This window comes from Camelus ferus, chromosome 21, assembly GCF_009834535.1.
Source record: "Camelus ferus isolate YT-003-E chromosome 21, BCGSAC_Cfer_1.0, whole genome shotgun sequence".
NCBI lineage: Eukaryota > Metazoa > Chordata > Mammalia > Artiodactyla > Camelidae > Camelus > Camelus ferus.
In genome coordinates, this window is record NC_045716.1 from 24948861 (window position 1) to 24968416 (window position 19556).

At 48.8% G+C, this 19556-nt stretch overlaps 1 protein-coding gene across 3 annotated transcripts; it reads right to left on the reverse strand.

Moving 5' to 3' along the window:
- Positions 1-14192: 14192 nt before the first annotated feature.
- Positions 14193-19537, reverse strand: ECM1 (extracellular matrix protein 1). 3 transcript variants are annotated; one of them, XM_006186607.3, is made up of 11 exons: positions 19406-19537; positions 18164-18226; positions 17981-18082; positions 17785-17862; positions 17610-17690; positions 17057-17071; positions 16582-16904; positions 15946-16320; positions 15208-15428; positions 14951-15038; positions 14193-14517 (listed from the first exon to the last, which is right to left on the reverse strand). In XM_006186607.3, exons 1-11 carry the CDS (start codon positions 19473-19475, stop codon positions 14287-14289), a joined length of 1647 nt encoding a protein of 548 aa, XP_006186669.2. In that variant the 5' UTR covers positions 19476-19537; the 3' UTR covers positions 14193-14286. The 3 variants fall into 3 exon arrangements, with proteins under 3 accessions (XP_006186669.2, XP_032320247.1, XP_032320248.1); XM_032464356.1 differs by lacking the exon at positions 17057-17071; XM_032464357.1 differs by lacking the exons at positions 15946-16320; positions 17057-17071.
- Positions 19538-19556: the final 19 nt, after the last annotated feature.

A 19556-nucleotide genomic window follows, 5' to 3' on the forward strand; every position in this document is an offset into this window, starting at 1 on the left:
TTTGCTCCTGGCATCCGTGGAATGCCATCTCTCCGTCTTCCCATCCCTGACGTCCCACTCATCCTTCAAGGTCGGTTGAAATGCCACCTCCGCCACAAACGGACGCTGGTCCTGCACGACCTCTCCCGCTCCAGCTGCACCCGGCACCGCATCTCAGCGGCTCCTGGCAGGTGGGCTGTCGGCAGACTGCACCTTTACGCTATTCAGTTTTCAACAATTAGATTATAAATTCCCAAGAGCAGGTGCTTGCCTTACACTTCTTGGTTTCCCCTGCAGGGACTGGCATTGAGGACTACATGGTAAAATTTCAGTCACTGCTTGTGCGGCAGAAGCTGAGTGGGAAACTAACAAAATGCTTAGAAATGTCCACTAAGCTGGTGGCCCCAGTGAACTGGGAACACAGACTGAAAAGGAAATGTTTAATTTCTGGGGTAAGCAAGCTCCAAGAGCGGCTGAAGGTGAGAGAAAGGACTGGTACCTCAGTCCAGCAGGCATCTTGTTCCAGGACAAGAGGAAAGACTGTACATACCAAGACCCTGACGTCAGAAGCGAGAGGGTGGAGGCTCACTGCCGGGAAAGCGCAGGCTGGGCAGGAGGTCACCATCTCCCGGCTCTGACCGCAGCCCCAGGGTCACCCACCCCCAGATGCACAGATGTGCCTGGACTCTGGCTGTGGTCACTGGCCCCGGTGAGATTTCTGGGGCTCTAAGGGGCCTACTGCTCTTCCTGGAGCCGTGAAGCATGTTGGTCCCTGATCAGTGGCCTCATGTTCAGTCGGGGACTGCGGCCTGGCTCCCCAGCCGCCTGGTCTGGCTTGGGCTGCTGCTCCAACTTGATTCTTTTCACTCCATGTTCCCAGACAGGCCCACACAGTCTCTTGGCTCTGCTCCTCTGTCAGTGCACAGGGAACTCCTCCACTTGCCAGCAGGGCATCCACCTTGCCCTTGAGAGCTCAAATGCCTTGCATTTGAAAGCTCAGTCTTCCAGTGTGTGGTACACAGTAGGTGCTCAATTACATCCTTTAAAGAGTGCACAACCATTTGGTGGTCGCTCCCCAAGCGTCTCCTCTGAAGCGCTGCCAGCCAGCCCAGGACCAGCATCAGAAGGAAAACCATTTCTGAGCAGCCTGTGTTTTCTGGCCCCACCTCGGCTCCCCGAAGGCAGTTCAGTCTGCTGTCTGGCTTTCCTCCCACCACAGGGAGGGGCTTGCTGCCACAGGAGGGGCGCCTGCAGAGAGGGCGACTGTTTAGGAGGTGTGAGGAGGGGTTCAGGCCCCATCCTCATCTCAGAGAGGGAAACACCAGGCCACAGAGGGTAAGAGGAACGCCTCGGCCCCAGTTCCTCACCGTGCACAGAGCTTCCAGGTCTCCAAGGGCTTTTCAGATTCAACATTTCATCTGATCTTTCCCCACAAACCTTGTAAAGTAGGGGTGGAATGGCAGACATTACTTCCATTTACCAGATGAGAAAAATGAGGCAGGAGATGATACCAAGTGCTTGACTTTGGAAGCAGAACTGGAGCCAGAACCCAGGTCCCCCGACCGCTGGCCCAGTACCTTCCTGGCTCCTTTACGAGCCGCTGGCACAGGGAAAAGCACTGGTAGGCCCCACGTCGGTTTTCACAGCCAGCACCCCAGCAGGAGGAGCTCATGCTTTTCTCAGAAGTAACACGCAGCCGTTTCAGAGCTGAGGGCGCAAGGAAGGAGCCCAGGTTGCAGTGAGCTGCCTGGCCAGGAGTGAGACGGGGCTATGATCCTGCCACCACCTTGGGGCTCTGGGGGGGTTTGAGATGACACACATAGTCTTTAAATGAACAGTGCCTGGCCCAAAGTAAATAAGTAAGTAAATACTGACTGGTATTATGATTTAATCTGGGGTTAGAAGATTGAGCAGTGAAATTCTATTTGGCTACACAAGTCTGAGTGCCTGTGCTGACATCTCAAAGCGGGCCCCAGGAGGAAGCTATTGAATGGTCTGAATTTTCCCCCAGCAGGAGAGCGTCTCTGTGGTTTAATCGGCCTGCACAAAGCACCCTGGTACCTTCCCCAAGTGTGGACCAGGAGGCCCTGGCCTGCTCAGCACCCTGCCAGGGACCTGTCATCAGCAGCTGATTCCACTTCTTGACTCATGACCTGGGATTACTGGGGATCTGAGCACCCCAGGGAGGCGGGTCACTGCCCACTGGCTGATCGCTGAGAACGGGTGGGTCCTGGAGGCCGGGCCAGACCTATCTGTGAGGAGGCAAAGCAAATCTAAGCCAAGATTCTGGACAGAATTAGAGAAAACATCCCCATCTCAGCCTCCATCTGCCTGGCTAGGGCTGGGCATGAATGCCAGCCAGAGTGAGGGAAATATTACTCAAAGCTAAATGACCAAGATGCTGGGGATGGACCCTTCCTAAGAGCAGCTGAGAGATGCATTCAGATCTGAGCCCAGAGCTCCTGGCGGAGTCGGCAGTGTGCCGAGCTCCAGGGGCCCCGGCCTCTCTCTGTGAAGGTGTAGGTCTCAGAGGAGAGGACAGTGGCTTCCTGAGCAAGGCCACCGCCAGAGAATCTGTTCTGGTCACTCTCCCAAAGCAGTGCAGTCAGTTCTCACTGAGCAGTGGCGCCCTCCTGCCAGGGACCCACTGCCTCTCTGGGACAAGCTCTTCAGAGCTGAGGGCTGTGAGCACAGGTTAGGGGCGGGGTAAGTCAAGTTAGGACCAGTGGGTATGTCACTGCCCCGCCCTGGCCACACTGAGACTTTTGTTCTCTATCCCTTCTTATCCAGCTTCAGTCCTTTACACTGAAGTAGATTTCTAAAAATAGGAAAAGCTGTGGTGATCATTTTGTAATGTATAAAAACACTGAATCACCACGTTGTACACCTGAAACTAATGTAATAATATTGCAAGTCAGTTATACTTCAATTAAAAAAAGTAGCGAGGAGGGTCTAGCTCAGTGATAAAGCGCACGCTTGGCACTCAGGAGGCTCTGGGTTCAATGCCCAGCACCTCCATTAAAAATAAATAAATAAATACATAAATAAAAGCCTAATTACCTCCCCCAACAAGAAACAAAAAAATAACAATAAGTAAGTAAGTAAATAAATAAATAGGTAAAGCACATAGTACACAGTGAAAAGCACCTCCCGCCTCTCCCTCCTGGGTCCTCCCCAACCTTCGGCCAGATGCTGTGAATTTACTAAGATGGTGCACGCATGCACAAGCATACCTGTCTGTAGGCTCCTTTTCTATCTCCTTTCGGTTACAGAGACTCCTCTGAGAATCTGATAAAGCCTGGGTTCTTCCCAAGAATAGAGCACACACACATACGCACAGAATTAGTGTACAACTGCAGGGGTTTACACACACTCTGGGGTCCACTTTGTCCTCCTCAAAGGGGGATTCTGGCCGTGACTTACAGCAAGTGGGTCTGAGCCACGTTCTATCTCAACGCCGTCAACCCCACATACATACATCCCCTAAGTGCCGAGATCGCGACAAGATCTCAACAAGGGAGCCCTTCTAAGGCTTTGACAAAGAGGCTGAGGCAGGCAAGCCATTCAGTGCCTTCTTTCAATAGCTTCCTATTATATTTAGAATAAAATAAAATCAAAACTTTAAACATGGCCCCCAAAGCTCTTCGTGCATGGTCTGACCTGAGCTTCCCTCCTGGTCTATCCCACCACTATTACCCCTCACCCCCATCCCCTCACGCTGCTGTAGCCACACCAACCTTTTTCTCTGTTCCACCTTCTTCCTATTGAACAGGTCAAGCCCAGCCCCACCTCAGGACCTTTGCTTAAGCTGTCCCTTCTGCCTGGAAAATGACTTCCCCTGATAGTAGTATTGCTGGTTCCTTCTGGTGTAGCTCCAATGTCATTCCTTGGAGAAGCCTTCCCCAACGACCTTTCCAAATGCTATGCCCCCGGCACCTCTTCTCTCCAACATCCTATTTTATTTTCCTTAGGGCATTTGCCACTTCTGAAATTACATATATATATATATATATATATAGTCAATTATCGTCTGTCTTTCCCCAGCAGGGTGAGCTCCAAGAAGCCAGTGGCCTTGCCAGTAACATATACAGCACCTAGAACAGTGCCTGGCATACACTACGTACTCGGTAAACATCTGTGCATTGGATAGAGAATTTTGGAGGAGGTTCGGTAAGAATCTTGACTCAAATCTCCATCCACCAAGACAGCCGCAGGCAATCCCTGTTCCAGTTCTAGGCAAAATTCCTGCCTTTCCCTCATTTCTCTATTCCCAGCTCTCCTACCCTTTACCCAGATCTCTGGAGCCCCTCCCTCCCAATCAGCATCTAACAAGAACTCTTTTGTGATTTTCTGCCTGGGAGATTTAATCTGAGTCAATCTGGCCTCCGTTGCTCTCACTTGGTTGAGTCCAAAGGTCTGCTCAGCATTTCCAGTGGATCAGCCAGCAACTCTGCTGTTTGAGGGCTCAGAGCTCCACCCCAGGGGGAACCGGAGAACTGACAGAGGTCTAGGCCTCAGCTCCCTGCGCCTTCCTTCCTGGGTCTTGTGGAAACAACGAAGACCAACCAAACAAGAGGCAGGCTATTTATTTACTCTGTCCTTGCTATAGCAAGGAAGCCAGCCATGGTCACTTGCATTTTGGCAGAGACTCAAAGGCACGCAGAGAAGTGGGAAAGCTTCATACTGGAAAAAAGGGAAGGCTTTGGGTGTGCCCCGACTGTGGCTGTGGGCATGAGGACGCCTGTAGCCCAGAGCACCCTGTGTGATTGGTTATGCGTACATAGTTGGCTTCCTGTAGTTGGTCCCACATTGGAGGCGGGGCCACAGGTAGGGAAGCCACCAGCTACTAATCCAGTGCTGGCGTTTTGAGCCAGTTGTTGTAGAAGCTATTGTTCAGCATCCTGGGCTGTTACTAGAGATAGTCTGGCTTCCTGCAAATCCGATGCATAGAGTACCTGGGGGGCTTACTGAATTAAGACAAGGGGTTGGTTTCCTGGGCAGGTTTCAGAGGGTTGGGGGTCAGAGTTCTATTTTCCATATGACTTGGCCGCTGTCTGTCTGTGTGCTCAGTCTCAGTCTACAAGGCAGACTTGGGTCTCAGCTGATCTTGTTGAGCCACTATGAGGCAGACACATTATGTGTGAGGTGCTCTGTGAGTTGTGAAGGTTTCAGTGTGAGGGAGGGCTGTGGGAGGCAGCTGCAAAGAGCCTCTCTCATCAAAATGAGGAGCCTGAATATACCTAGGCAGTAATAATAATAATAATGCCAGCGTTTAGTGAACTGGAATCACTGCTCTGAGCCCACACAGAACCCCTAGAACAATCCTATGAAGTAGTTACTATTATTATCTCCATATAACAGATAAAAACATTGAGGCACAGAGTGGTTAAGGAACTTGCCCCGGATCACACAGTATCAGAGAGAAAAGAACGCTTAGATTAGCACAAGATTGGCAGCAACTATGCTCCCCCATATGCTGCCTCCTGATTCAACCTCTTGTCCTTGAATGTGGGTCCCGATGCATCACTAGCCATTGGGTATAAAAACCACCTCTTACTAAGTGCCAGGCATGGTATTAAGCATGTACACGTACTAAGACATTTAATCTTTGCAATAGCCTCGGAGATAAGGAACTGTGACTATCATTCCTGTTTGATAGAAAACTGCGGAGCCAAGTTGCACGGCCCAAGCCTCTGAGCCTGGAGTCTGCACATCTACCACTGAGCCACGCTGATGAGTCAAGCCCTGATCGACATAGTGGCTCCATGCAGTGGCTCCATGGCTAAAAGCCAAATCCAAGTCAGTGGTTCTTGCCTTTCTGGATCACAAACCCCTGTGAGAATCTGGTGGAAGCTATAGACACTCACCCCAGAAAAATGTACAAGTACACACACACACACGCTTCAGGAAATTCACAGGTCCCCCTCACAAGCCTTTCCCCGGCAGGTGGATGACAGGGGCAGACCTCTGCGGTGAGTGATTCAGCTAAGGGATATTCTCCAGTCTGGAACTAAAGGGCAAGCCTTGAATTCCAAAAGGTTTAATCTATTGAGAGTGGAAATAAAATTCCGTATCTACTTTTATTTACTTTACCAGAGAACAGAACAGAAAATTAATGGAATAGAATATAGGTCAGAAGAAAATATCCAGAATGATGCATAGTAGAGTAAAAAGATGGGAGATGGAGAGGAGTGAGACAAGGAAGTCACAGTGAAAAGGTCTAGCGTCCCCTGAGAAAAGGAAAGAATGGACATAGGCAATGCTCAAATTTTTGAAGAACTGATGAAACCCACCAAATCATACATTTAAGAATGGAACAAATCCTAAGCAGGATAAATAAAAAAGAAACTCACCACCTTAGACATTACAGTGAAATTGCAGAAAACCAAAGACAAAGAGAAAATAGTGAAAGCAGTCAGAGTAAAACAGACAGATTATGTTCAAAAGCCATAATATCTGGAGGACTCACACGTCCCAATTTCAAAGCTTACCACAAAGTTACAGTAATTAAGACAGTGTGGTGTTTGGCACAGGGGTAGACAAATAGGTCAACTGAATAGAATTCAGAGTCCAGAGTAAATCCTCACATTTACAGTCAGTTGAATTTCAACATGGGTGCCAAAAATTCAATGGGGAAAGAATAGTCTTTCCAATAATGGTTCTGGGACAACTGTATATCCACATATAAATGATTGAAATTAGACCCCTACCTCATGTCATATACAAAAATTAACTCAAAATGGGGCAAAGACCTAAGTACAAGAGATAAAACTAAGAAATTCTTAGAAAATGACAAAGATAGTACTAAATCTTAATGGCCTTGGGTTAGGCAATAATTTTCTACATATGACATTAAAAGTATAAGCAACTAAAGACAAAACAGATTTACTGAGCTTTATGAAAATTAAAAGCTTTTGTATTTCAAAGGAAAAAGTGGAAAGTGAATATATATCTGACAAGGGACTTCTGTCTAGTCTATATAAAGAACTATTACAACTCAATAGTAAACAGACAAATACCAATTAAATAATGGACAAAGGATTTGAACCGACACTTCTCCAAAGATATACAGATGATACATGGAAAGATGTTCAACATCATTAACCAGTAGGGAAATGCAAATCAAAGCCACCAGGAAATATCACTTCACGCCCAGCAGGGTGCTAAAATAAAAGCGATAATAACAAGTGTTGCTGAGGATGTGGGGAATCTGGAACCCTCATACACGGCGGCTGGGATTGTAAAATACTGCAGCCACTCTGGGAAACAACCTGGCAGCTCCTACTTTACACCTAGGTATACACCTGAGAAAAATGAAAACATTCGTTCACACAAAAACTTGTACGTGAATAGTCATAGCAGAATTGTTAATGATAGCCCCCAAATGGAAAAAAACCCAAATTGTCCATCTGCTGAAGAATGGGTAAATAAAATGGGCTATATCCATACAGTGGAATATTAGTCAGCCACACAACATGGATGAAGCTTGAAAATACTATGCTAAGTAAAAGAAGGCAGACTTAAAAAGCTACATATTGAATGATTCCCTTTACATGAAATGTATAGATTAGGCAAAAATCTATAGTGACAGGAAGTAGGTTAGGGGTTCCCTAGGGCTGGTGTCGGCGGGGGTGCTGACAGGGGAATGAGGATGACTGGTGAAGGCTAAGGGTCTCTTTCTGGGGTGATAAAAGTGTTCTAAAATCCATTGTGGTGATGGTTGCATAACTTTGATGAATATACTAAAAACCATTGAACTGTACACTTTAAATGAGTAAGTTATATGGTAAGTGAATTATATTTCAGTGAAGCTGTTACCAAAAAAAAAAAAAGAAGATAGAACAGGTGGGACAAACTGAAACTAACAGATATAAATGCAAAAATATCACTGTGTTAAATGTCAGTGGACCAAATGCTCCCGTTAAAAGACTAACAGTTGTCTGACTGGATTTTTTTAAAAAAATCCAACTATATGCCTTTGGAGACAAAACAGAAAAAAAAAAAAAAAAAAAAAAGAAGAAGAGAAGGCACAAATGAACCCTATCAGGAATGAGAAACAGGGCATTACCATAGTCCCTGCAGACCTTAAAAAGAAACAAAGAGGATATTATAAACTTTATGCTAAAGCACTGGAAAGTTTTTACAAAATGTATAAATTCCCAAGGGGGAAAAAGACAACTTACAAAAATTTAACCAGGAAGAAATAGGAATTTGGAACAGACTAATAACTTAAAAGTACTGAAACACTAGTTAAAAGTTTTCCCACAAAGCATGTTCCAGGCCCGCAGGGCTTCATCAGTAGTGTCCACCAAACACTTGCAGAAGGAATGAGGTCAATTTTACAGACTCTTTCGGGGAATAGAAGCTATTACATTTGCCAGCTCATTTTGAGGCTAATACAATATATTGTAAGTATACTATATTAACATTTTTTCTAGATATTATGATGTTTTGACATGCTAAAAAAAATCCTTTCTGGCTGGGGAGAAACAATTCTTAGAGATGGTGAAGGGTCCAGCTGGGAGCGTAACCCAGGACCACACCTCCTTTCTCCCGCCCTTTCACTCCAGGAGGCAATATTCCTCTGTTTCACTTATCCCAGGGCCATGTGCCAGGCAACTAGGGACCACACATATAGCCTAAAGTTGGCCAAAATTATTCAAGCTAGCTCACTCTACCCTGCCCTACATTCCCATAGAAACCCCAGTAAAGGCTGTGTTCTAAGCCTTCCCCCACCACACTGCCTTCTGCCTCCTGACCACCCTGGTGTCTTTGCCATGTGTCCCTGTGCGGTGGGACATGCCTCTTGTTTCTGGGACCTCTGAGTATAATAAACTTTTTTTTTCCTGAGCCTCTCTTCTGTTTCCTCTGAGACTATCCATCTCATAAAAACCACAAGACACATAATCTTGATATCAAAATCTTATGAAGACATTGTGAGGAATAAAAATTTTAGGTAAATCTCATTCATAAACAATGACACAAAAATTCTAAACCAAATATTAGGAAGTTGAATCCAGCAATACATAAAATTCCACTCCTGGGTATTTATATGAAAAAACAAAAACACAAATTCAAAAAGATGCATGCTCCCCAATGTTCATAGTAGCAGTATTTACAGTCGCCAAGACATGCAAGCAACCTGTATCCATCAACAGATGAATGGATAAAGATGTGATGTGGTATATATATACAATGGAATACTACTCAACCATAAAAAAGAGTTAAATTTTGCCATTTGAAACAATATGGATGGACTTGGAGAGCATTATGCTAAGTGAAATAAGTCAGAGAGCTACAAATAGTTACACGTGGAATCAAAAAATAAATAAGTAAAACCAACTGCTGAATATAACAAACACAGACTCACAGATATAGAGAACAACCATGTGGTTACCAGTAGGGAGAAGAAGTAAGAGGAGAGGGGCAAGAAAGGGGTATGGGATTAAGAGGTACAAACTACTATGTATAAAATAAATCAGGTACAAGGATCTATATGTAGTGCAACACAGGGAACATAGCCAAAATTTTATAACTATAAATGGAATATAACCTTTAAAAATTGTGAATCACAACGTTGTACATTTGAAACTTGTTTAATATTGTACATCAACTATACCTAAATTTAGAAAAGAATGACACATCATGTCCAAGTTATGTTTATTATTATTTTAGTAATGCAAGTTAAGTTATCTTTTAAAAAAGTCAATTAATTTGCCACATTAATAAACCAAACAAGAAAAATCATAGATCATCTCAATAGCTGCAGGAAAAATACTTAATAAAATTCAACAGACACTTATGATATAAACTCTTAGCAAACTAGGAATAAGAGAGGACTTCTTAATATGACAAAAAATACCCACAAAGCACCAACAGCAAACTTGTTAGTGGTGAAGTGTTGAGAGCTTTTGCTTTGAGATCAGCGATTTACTGCTGTGTAGAAAATTACCTCAACACTTAGTGGATTAAAATAACAAACATGTATTGTCTCACACATTGTGCACTAGGAATTTGAAAGTGGCTTACCTGGGTGGCTCTGGCTCAGAGTCTCTCATGAGGTTGCAGTCCAGAAGTCACTAGGGGCTGCTTCTGAAGGCTCGACTGGGGCGAAAGGATCCTTCCAAGTCACTCGCTTGGCTGTTAGCAGGAGGCCTCAACAACAAGCCTACTGGTTGGCTCGATTCCTCAATTTCTCCAAAAGACAGAATCAACCCAAGTGTCCATCAACAGGTGAATGGATAAATAAAATGTGGTATCTCCATACAATGAAATATTAGCCTTAAACAGGAACAGAGTTCTGATGCATGCTACAACATGCACAAACCTGGGAAACACTATACTAAATGAAATAAGCAAGACACAGAAGTATCTACAAATACTGTAGGTACTTACGTGAGGTTCCCACAACAGGCAAATTCAGAGGCAGGAAGTGGGTTAGAAGTTACGAGGGGCCAGGGAGAGGTGGGAATGGGGAGTTACTGCTTAACGATTATAGTTTCTGTTTGGGGGTGATGAAAAAGTTTTGGAAGTATATAGTCGTGATGTTTGCACAACATTACAAATGTAACTAGTGGCACTGAATTGTATACTTAAAAATGGTTAAAACGGCAAATTTTTGTTATATACGTTTTACCACAATCTTAAGAAAGTAAAATGCAATATATTGAAAACCATGGTATTGTGCACTTGAAATGGGTGAACCGTATGAATTATATCTCAGTAAAGTTTTTTAAAAAACCCAAGTAATTGTTTTTAGGATTCATATTTAGGTAGTAAAACAATAAAGAAAAAGCAAGTAAATGATTATGCTTATCAGGACAGTAGCACAGTGGTTACTTTATGGGGGCTGGAGGAGTCTGTGACCAGAAGGCAGTATTATAGAGGGCTTCCTGGGTGCTGGCAATGACCTTTTTCTTGACCCAGGGGGGTTTCATTTTATAATAATCCACTGAACTATATACATTTATGTTTAGTGCATTTTTTAAATGGGTATTAGACTTTTCACAATGCTTTTTTATATTTAAAATTCAGCAAGAACAAAGTATTGGGGGGTTGGAGGAGGGTGGCTTTTTGAGTAGACAAGAAGTGTCTGCCATAAGGAAACAGAGCTCACCCATTTCAGCAGAGGCGGGAAGAGAGTCCTATGCGGACAGAGCAGCATGTGAAGTCCCTAAAGCACAAAAGGATGTGTGAACCTGAGGAAGTAAAAGGTGACCAGCCCAGTTCTGACCAGGCTGAGAGAGCAAGAGGAGAGACGTGTCTGTGAGATGAAGTCCGCAGACATCTCCTGCAGCACATAGGTTCTGTCAATGCTATCGCCTAAATGTCTTTAAAAGATGTCCCTGCCGTATTCATCCTCTGCACCATTAACAAAGCTCCGCTCTCGGAACTTCTCGGTTTTATTGATATTGAAGAGTTACGACTAATTTCAACCCCCGAACTGGTTCCAGTCTCTACCCTCTCTCTAGCTCATCCATTCCTACTCGCTTGTCTGTCCATCTAATTTATCTTTTTTAAAAAAAATAAATTCGTTCACATCACTTTTCTTTTACAATTCTTATAGGTGCTTATCCCCAGGTTGGCATGACTTCTGTAGTGCTTCAAGATCTTCCGGGGGGGGGAGGGCATAGCTCATATGGTAGAGTTCATGCTTAGCATGCACAAGGTCTTGGCTTCAATTCCCAGTACTTCCCCTAAACATGAATAATTAACCTAATTACTTCCCCCCAAGTAAATAAATAAAATTAAAAATAAAAAACTTACAGAAAGCATGACTAAGCCTAAATTTCCAGCCTCATGCCTAGCCTCTCCATACTACTACTACTACCTAGTGGCTCTTCAAATATTCTAACAACACCTTCTGCATTGTTGCCTCCTCCAAGAAGACCTCCCTGAAAGCCAGGCTAGGTGGCTCCCACAGAATCCTGAGAATATGTCTATCATTATATTCTAGTCTCCACAGAGCTAAAAGTCCTTGAGGACGGTGTTTTAATATTCGTTATAGCCAGAATACTTAGCACTCTAACACAAAACAGACACTGAACTTTTCATACACTCAGTGTTTTATACATCCTCTCTTTCCTTCCAGCAAAACCCTACCCAAGCTTGCATTCCTCTATGAAAGTTTCCCAGGCCCCTCCAAGTAGTTAGGGTCTCGGACTTCTTTACCTGAACTAAGTACATTTTATTAATTTTTTCCCGGTTTTATTGAGATATAATTGACATACAGCACTGTATTGAATTCTACATATTTTAACAGTTTATGTGTACAACGAAATGTCCTAATGTTAACAGGTCACTAACGGCAATACTATCCATGCTTCAGTGTTCTACCCAAAGCCACCTCTTCCATTTAATAGTTCGCCAATCCCTAAAGAGAATTATTTCCGTTAACTCTCAGCTCATGATGTTTATATCTATTGAGCACTTGATATTCTTTCATTATAGCTGCTTACTACTGCTTTCCCGGTCTCCTCCCCGGTAGACTATAAACTCCTCGGGGCTGTCGTCCAACCCGTCCCTCTCCTCTCCAGACTCCGCGCTACGCTTTGCCCATACAGTCCTTAAAGCACCTCCGGGAAGCTCCTGTTGAGACAGAGCCCTTTAAAGATGCCTCAGCCGGCAGAGCCGCCCGCCCGTCCCTCCACAGGCCGGGGCTCCTCCCCGCGAGCTGGTTCGGACCCGGACCCGGAGGGCTGACGAGCTGATCGGGTGGTGGAAAGAACCCACCCCGCTCTCTTCCCGCCCAGTCCTGCCCTCCAGCGGCGGTCGGCAAGGCTTCGGATGTCCGCGCAGGCGCGCTGACGCTCTCCGAGAGCGAGACCCGAGCGTGGGGCCCTTGCTGCGCAGGCCCGGGCGGGTGGGCGGGCTTGCCGGCCTAGGGGCGGGGCCCGGGAGGTTCGCGCCCGCTCATTGGCTCCCGTGCTGACGGACAGGCGAAGAAGATGCTGAGATGCTGCTGGGTTAGAAACAGCCATGCGAGCAAAATGTAAGTAAGTAAATAGATGGAGGAGTCGGGGACGGAATGGCGGGTGTCGGTTTGAGAGCTGCTGGGGCTCAGCTAGTCCCCGGCTGGGCCAGGACGGCACTCCCTGTTTCACTCTCTTCCGCCATAGCCTGGGCCAGAGAGGATCTGCTTTCTGGAAAGTTGTCCAGGCAGCAGAGTCACAGAGGACTCGTCCCTGCCGGACCTGAGTCTTCATTACCATTCTTGCAGCACCAGCCTGGAGGCTCCGGTTTCTGGAGGGCAGCCTCGAAGGGCCGCAGGGTCCCGCTACCGTGTGGTCTAGCTCGGGTCTGGGAGCTACCGCTCAGGCATTGGCAAGGCAGGGCACTGTCCATACAGGCTTCCCAGGTTGCTGCCTGACTGCCGACTGACTATTCATTGTAAAAGGCAAATCTGAGCACATCCTCTGCTCCAAATCGCCGGCGCCCTCGCGGCAGAGGCGCCCAGATCCACTTTAAACTTTGCGGATGAGTCATTCGTGATGCGTTTCTGCTGATCTTTCTAGTCACATCTGGGAGGAACTACCACCAGTCAGGTCCTTTCAACCTTTGTGTTTCTGCATGAGCTGCCCCCTCCCCTCCGCCATACCTACCCCTTGCATTCTCTACAGCTCTCCTGGAGAAGCTCCGACCTCAGCCCCGCAGAGGCCTTCCTTGGTGTCCACGCACTGCCCCCAGCCCTCCTCCCAGCTCTGGCCGGGTTATCGCCTGCTCCAAGCATCCTGGCGCTCTGGCAGCCCTGTGCCACAACACTAATCCCACCTGCCAGGTTCCTGGAATGTGAGCAACCTGATGGAAGAAACTGTGTTATTGGGATGTGTGGTCTAGCCTAGTACACATCAATAGGAGTTCAATATATGAATGAGTAAACACATGGACTCCAAGGATCAAAAGTGAAGATTGAAAAACGTCAGGCAGGGCTGTGGCATTTTGGGGGGCTCACCAAAGATATGAGCCATGTCCTTTTCACTTCTGAATCCTGGTAGCCAGTTAACAAAGTGACATTCCTTTAAAATATGTGAATAAATTCAAGATGACAAATAGTGAAGCTAAGCAGTTTAGTTATGGTCCCAACACAGCCTGTGTAAGGACTTCTGCTCAGCTAGTGGGGGTGGGGCACTAGGCCTCAGGGGCCAGTCACTGAAGAAAATCTGGACAGGCTTAGGAGGGTGTGTTTGTGTGAGACATTACAGACAACAATGAGGCCAAATCCAAGAGGTGTTTACTGTAAGGAGTATTCCAGGAGGGTGGGGTGGGGCGGGGTTCCCCCAATCTGATCCTCCAAGGCTGTGGGGTGACTCACTCTTCCTTGGGCTCATGGGTGGGGCTGAAATTTGTTCCCTGAGTTGGGTCCTGCTCCCCCTGGCCCTTGGCATCCCCAGTGTCTCCAGCCACTAGAGCCACATTCCTCAGATAATTAGTGTTGAAGCAGTTGATCTGTTCATCCCCAGGACTCAGTTTACAGCAGAGGGCAGAGTCTCGCCAGAAGTTACGTCGGGGGCCACACAGGTCATCGATGAAGGCTGATTTCTGATGAAGGAGTAAAACAGAGATGGTGGGGTCAGAGGGTTGTTAGAGGTCAGGTAAGGCTATTTGGGTGCCCAAAGCCCCTCTTCCCTCAGCTTCTACTGCTCTCTTTGTGCACCCCTTCCTGGGGCTGAGAGAGTACTAGGCTGCCTTCCACAGCTAGGCTCCTTGTGACCTTGTGACAGACAGATGTGCACACCTAGAAATGTCAGAAGCTAGAGGCCCAGAGAAGGCATAATAGGAACTTGGAAGTGGAGAGCAGATCGGGTCAAGAATGAAGACTTCTGGAACTAAGAAAAAAGATCTTCCCACTAGTCTTCATTATTTCTGTGGGCTGGTTTGAGGCACTAAAAGAAGGGGTAGCCAGCAGTCCAGCTCCCTCACTCCCCACCCCCGCATTCCTTTGAAGACTGTGACCTCCTGCCCTCACACTCACTTCCTCCTCGGCACAGCAGGCCTGCTCTGGAAATGGCAGTTCACAGCAGTGGGCAGTCATGTTCCGGATCAGCCCAGGAATCTGCTTACTATGTTGGGGGGAAAAGGGCAGAAGTCAAAGTCTCTGGGTATCCCCAGACATCAAAATGGTGCTTGTAGACCATGATTTTGCTTTTCCCAAGAGTGTCCCAGAGGGTGCCCCAGAAGGGAGGTTTTGGGGAAGGGAAGAGAGTTGGAGGAGAACTGGACAAGACTTACTGCTTGGTGAGAACCCTTTGATTTCCACAGAGATGGCTCATGAGGTTGGGGGTGACTCGGCTGAGGTCAAGGGTCAAGATGTCCCGGTCATAGTTGGGATAAGGAGCCCGACGGGCAAAGCACTCATCGCGGGCAGGGCTAGGAGGGTAGTGGCAACACGAGTGGTGGTGGGTCTTTATAGCCTGTTCCCAATCACAGTATCCATCAAGGGTATCCTCCCACTGTGGGCCAGAGAGAGGGAAGTCAGAAGCTAGGACCCTTGGCCCCTTCTCTCCTGAACTTCTGCTTCCCTTACTGCCCCATGGTATGAGATGAGGGATGCCCAGCCCCGGTGCCAAAAAGGAAGGGCGAAGAACCAGAGGGCAAGGAGGCAGCTGTGGTTGTATGGGGTTGGGAAGGTGGAAAGGCAGAAGCACAGATGAGGTTCCGAGCTGGCCACAGGAGATGAGCTGGAACAGGGAGACGGAGAGGGTCAGGTGAGGCCAGAGCTGGACGGATGGTTGGCAGACAGGTGCATGTGTGGGATCTTGGGTGGACGAGACCAGGAGTGCAGGATGAAGATGCATGACGAATAGACTCAGACGAGGAACACAGTGGATGTGCGAACACTCTCAAGCAGACAAACGGGCATACGTGCTCACAGTGGGTAGGTACATGGATGAATGGGCCGGTGGGATCAGAGGTCGGAGATGGGTGGGCAGGCAGAGAGGCTCTCGGGATGCTGGGATGCCCACTTACAGCCTTCCATGTACAGGTGTGGTTGTTCCCCTGCCGGCAGCAGCGCTGGAACTCCCCCTCCAGGCGGGTCAGAGCCTGCAGCTGCCTTTGGATGGGGTCAGTAGCTGGGAGGTTGCGCGGCACAGAGCGGAAGCGTCTTAGGTGGCAGATGTTCTTGATATTGTCCAGTGTGGGAAGCCCCGGGGGAAAAGGCAGCTCAGGGCCCGAGGAAATACCAGGCTGGCGGCTGGGGCAGGCCCGGAGCTGGTAGTGTGGCCGGGGAGCTTCCTCCTGGAAGCAGGAGAATCGAGCCTCCCCCTGCTGTTTGCAGCACCAGTGGGCTCGGGTCTTGACCGAGAACTCGGCCTCACAGAACCGGGTCATCGCGTCCTCCCACTAGAGCGAGAGGGGTGGATCAGCCCAGCAGCCCACTGTCCACATTCCTGTCTTCCTCCAGAGAAGGACCCCGGGCAGGCAGACAGGGAAGAGGCAGAGGCCGTGCTCTGCTCCTCTAGCACACCGAGGAGGCTCACGGTCAGGCCAGTCAAAGGGACCTGAGGTTCCTACACCCCAGGCCTAGGCCTCTAGTCCTTGAAACACACGTATACCGTCTAGAGGGTTAAAGAACACCTGCAAAGTCAAGAGCCCAACCCTTACCACGAGTTTTGCACAGTCCAAGCGGTTTGTGTGGCTGTGACAGCGGCAGCAGCGGGAATATCCAGTCTCCAGGAGATTGAGGGTCTCACCCTGGCGACTAAGGTGGGAGAAGCCAGTCTGGGGCAGGTTCCAAGGGCCGTACACCACATGCTGACGATTAGGAAGGCAGATCTGGTCCAGGTTGTCTGGAGAAGGCCGACCGGGGGGGAAGCCATCCAGCCGGTGGCCCCAGCCCCCGCGGGATCGGCCCTGTTGGCAGTGCAGGGCTGGATTCCAGGACTCAGGCTCTGGGGGCTTGTGATTCATGAAGGCGGCTGACTTGTCTAGAAAGTGGAAAACAGAGTGGGAAGGGGAAACATGTGGAGGAATAGAGAAAGGCTGGATTGAGTCAGAAGGTTTGAGAGAACTTGGGGTTGAGGAGAAAGAGTTGGGAGGATATGGGGAAAAGAGGAAGAAATGAACTTGTGGCTCTTACCTTCAGAATGACTGACTGAAAGGCAAAGAGAAGTAAGTCATAAAAGGTGTCACCCTTACAGCCCCCACCCCAGCCCCTAGTCCAGCCTGCTCCCTGTGCTGCTGCCCCAGGCTCAGGACCCTTGCTTCCCCCAGCGCCCTCCAGCGGCTGAGCACTTAAGCAGGAGGATGGACAGACCGACGCTGTCACTCGCTCGCTCTCTGCTTAGACTGGAAGGTCACGTCTTCTTGATATAGGAAAGGTGGGTGCATGAACAGAAAGCATGTTGGGAGGGGCCTCTCTAAAAGATGGGGACCTGGCCAGTTCCCATTCATAAGAAGGAACTCAGTAGAGAAGCAAGCGAAAATAAATGCTACTTTTGTGTCATTTAACCTCATAAGTTTATAAAATAGGTATTATTTCCCCAATCTTATAATGAAGACACTAAGGCTTGGAGAGGTAGCTCACCCCAGGCAACGACACAGCTAGTAAGTGGCAGAGCCCCAAAGGCCGTGCTCGTCAGGCCGTCAGCCAAGGGCAGGCAGGAGGGTAAACAGGGGAAGGAGGCTCTTACCTTCCTTCTGCTCCGTAGGGAGCTGGGGAGGGGGCAGCTCTTCTTGGAGGGGGATGGCTTCCTGAGGAAGAGGGGGATCCCCTGCAGGATAGGGTGAGGGCACAAAGAAGCAAGGATCAGACTGATGTCAGCAAGATGTAGTGGGCTGGAGGCAAGGAAACAGGCAAGCACTCACCTTTCTTTCCCACAGGGAGTGGAGGGGGCTGCTCCTCCTCCTGGACAGGGATGGCTTCCTGAGAGCGAGAGGGCCGCACTACAGAAAGGGGAGTGTGTGAGTAGCTCCCCCTTCCTCCCCTTCCCACCACAGATCAGGAAGTAAGCCAGGCCAGAAGACCGGAGGTGCAGCTGAGACACGTGCATGGTGCACTTACCTTCACTCTGCCCCTCAAAGTGAGGGCTATGCTGAGAGGTGTCAGGGTGATCCTGGGGGAGGGCTCTGGACAGGGGTGGGGAAGGGGGTGCAGCATAGCCAACTAGAGGCAAGAAGGGAGATGGTCAGAGCCTTCATTTCCTCCTGGACCCCCAAGCCCATGCCACTGTCCCAAACTCTTTACCTTCTTGGAGGTGGTGGGTGAGGTGCTCTGGCCCCAGCTCCTTCTGCCCTGGAGCCTTAAAGCCTGGAAGAGGAAAGGTGAGTCAGGGGGCATTTTGAGGGGCCCTTTCCTGGCCCTGAGAATGGGAAGGGGAGGAGGTGGAGGTCAAGAGCTTAAAAAGATGACCAAGACACTAGAAGCTTCTCTGTATTGTTCCTGCCCCACTTCCCTAAGCCACTGGCAACACACCTAGTCGTGACTGAGCGGGTTCTGAGAAACCCTGTGATAATCCTACAGCCTCACCTTTACCAGGCACGAAGCCTTGGGTCTCCCAAGTCCAGGCCTAAAGGGAATGTGACACATGGGGCTGGGGAGGAAGGCCTTAATCTCCTGTCAGCATCTTTCCCTCAGGGCTTCTGGGCTCTCCCCGGAGTCTGGACCTTAAATTGGCTGGAGTTTCACCTGCCTGTCTCTTCCACCCTCCCACCTACTCCAGGTCCTTTAAACATCTTTGGACTTTCTGGTAAGGAGCCCACCCAGAAGTTGAAGTGCTTCCCCTCCAGCTAGTCTCAATTTAGGACCTGGGGAACCCGGATGGTTCAAGACTCCTGAAGCAAATCACCCCACAGCCACAGGGAAAGGAATGGCTTGTTGCTGATCTGTAGTCACAAAAGACTACGACCTGGGAGGAACGAGACGGGGCCTTGCAGAGATAGACTAGATCTATGACGCTCTCTCAGGTTTCCCTCAGTAGCGTCCTGTTTGGTATCCAAGCAGATAACGTGTGTGCGAGCGAGCGTGGCCATGCCGGGCCCCCTGTGGATGGCTGAGACCCTCTCATCTCCTCTCCTAACCAGCCAGGGGGCCGGTCAGGGCTCTCTGGGTCAGCAGACTGGTTTTGAGCAGCCTGGCAGCCCCTTCTTCCTCTCTCCTCTGCCAAAGAGGCCCCACATATATATCCTCCTCAGACAGAAGCCCATTAATTACTCTGTGAATCCACCCATCCCCTCAGGAGTTGTCCACTTGACTCCAATTATGTGCTTCTAGGCAGCGAACTCTAGGAGCCCCTTTCTTTCTGTGCCCCTGCTCCCCCGCCCTGGTTAAAGGCCCCAGTGCCCAGGCCTACTGAGGGCCTGCTCAGAAACGGGCATTCAAGCGGGGATCTTCCTGCTGGTGAGGAGCCAGCCAGGATGGCTAGCCCCCGCCCCCCGGCCCGTGCTGGCCAGGACCCCTTCCCCAGTGCTGGCTCCAACCCCAGCTCACCTTCCTCAGAGGCTACAGAAGCAACAGCCAAACAGGCCAAGACCAAGGCTGCTCTGGACCTGGTCCCCATCCTGGGGCAAGGACTGGTTGGCGGCCACCCAGGTAGGTCCTCAAAGGCAGATCTGATTTGAAGGGCTGGGCAGCTGGGAGC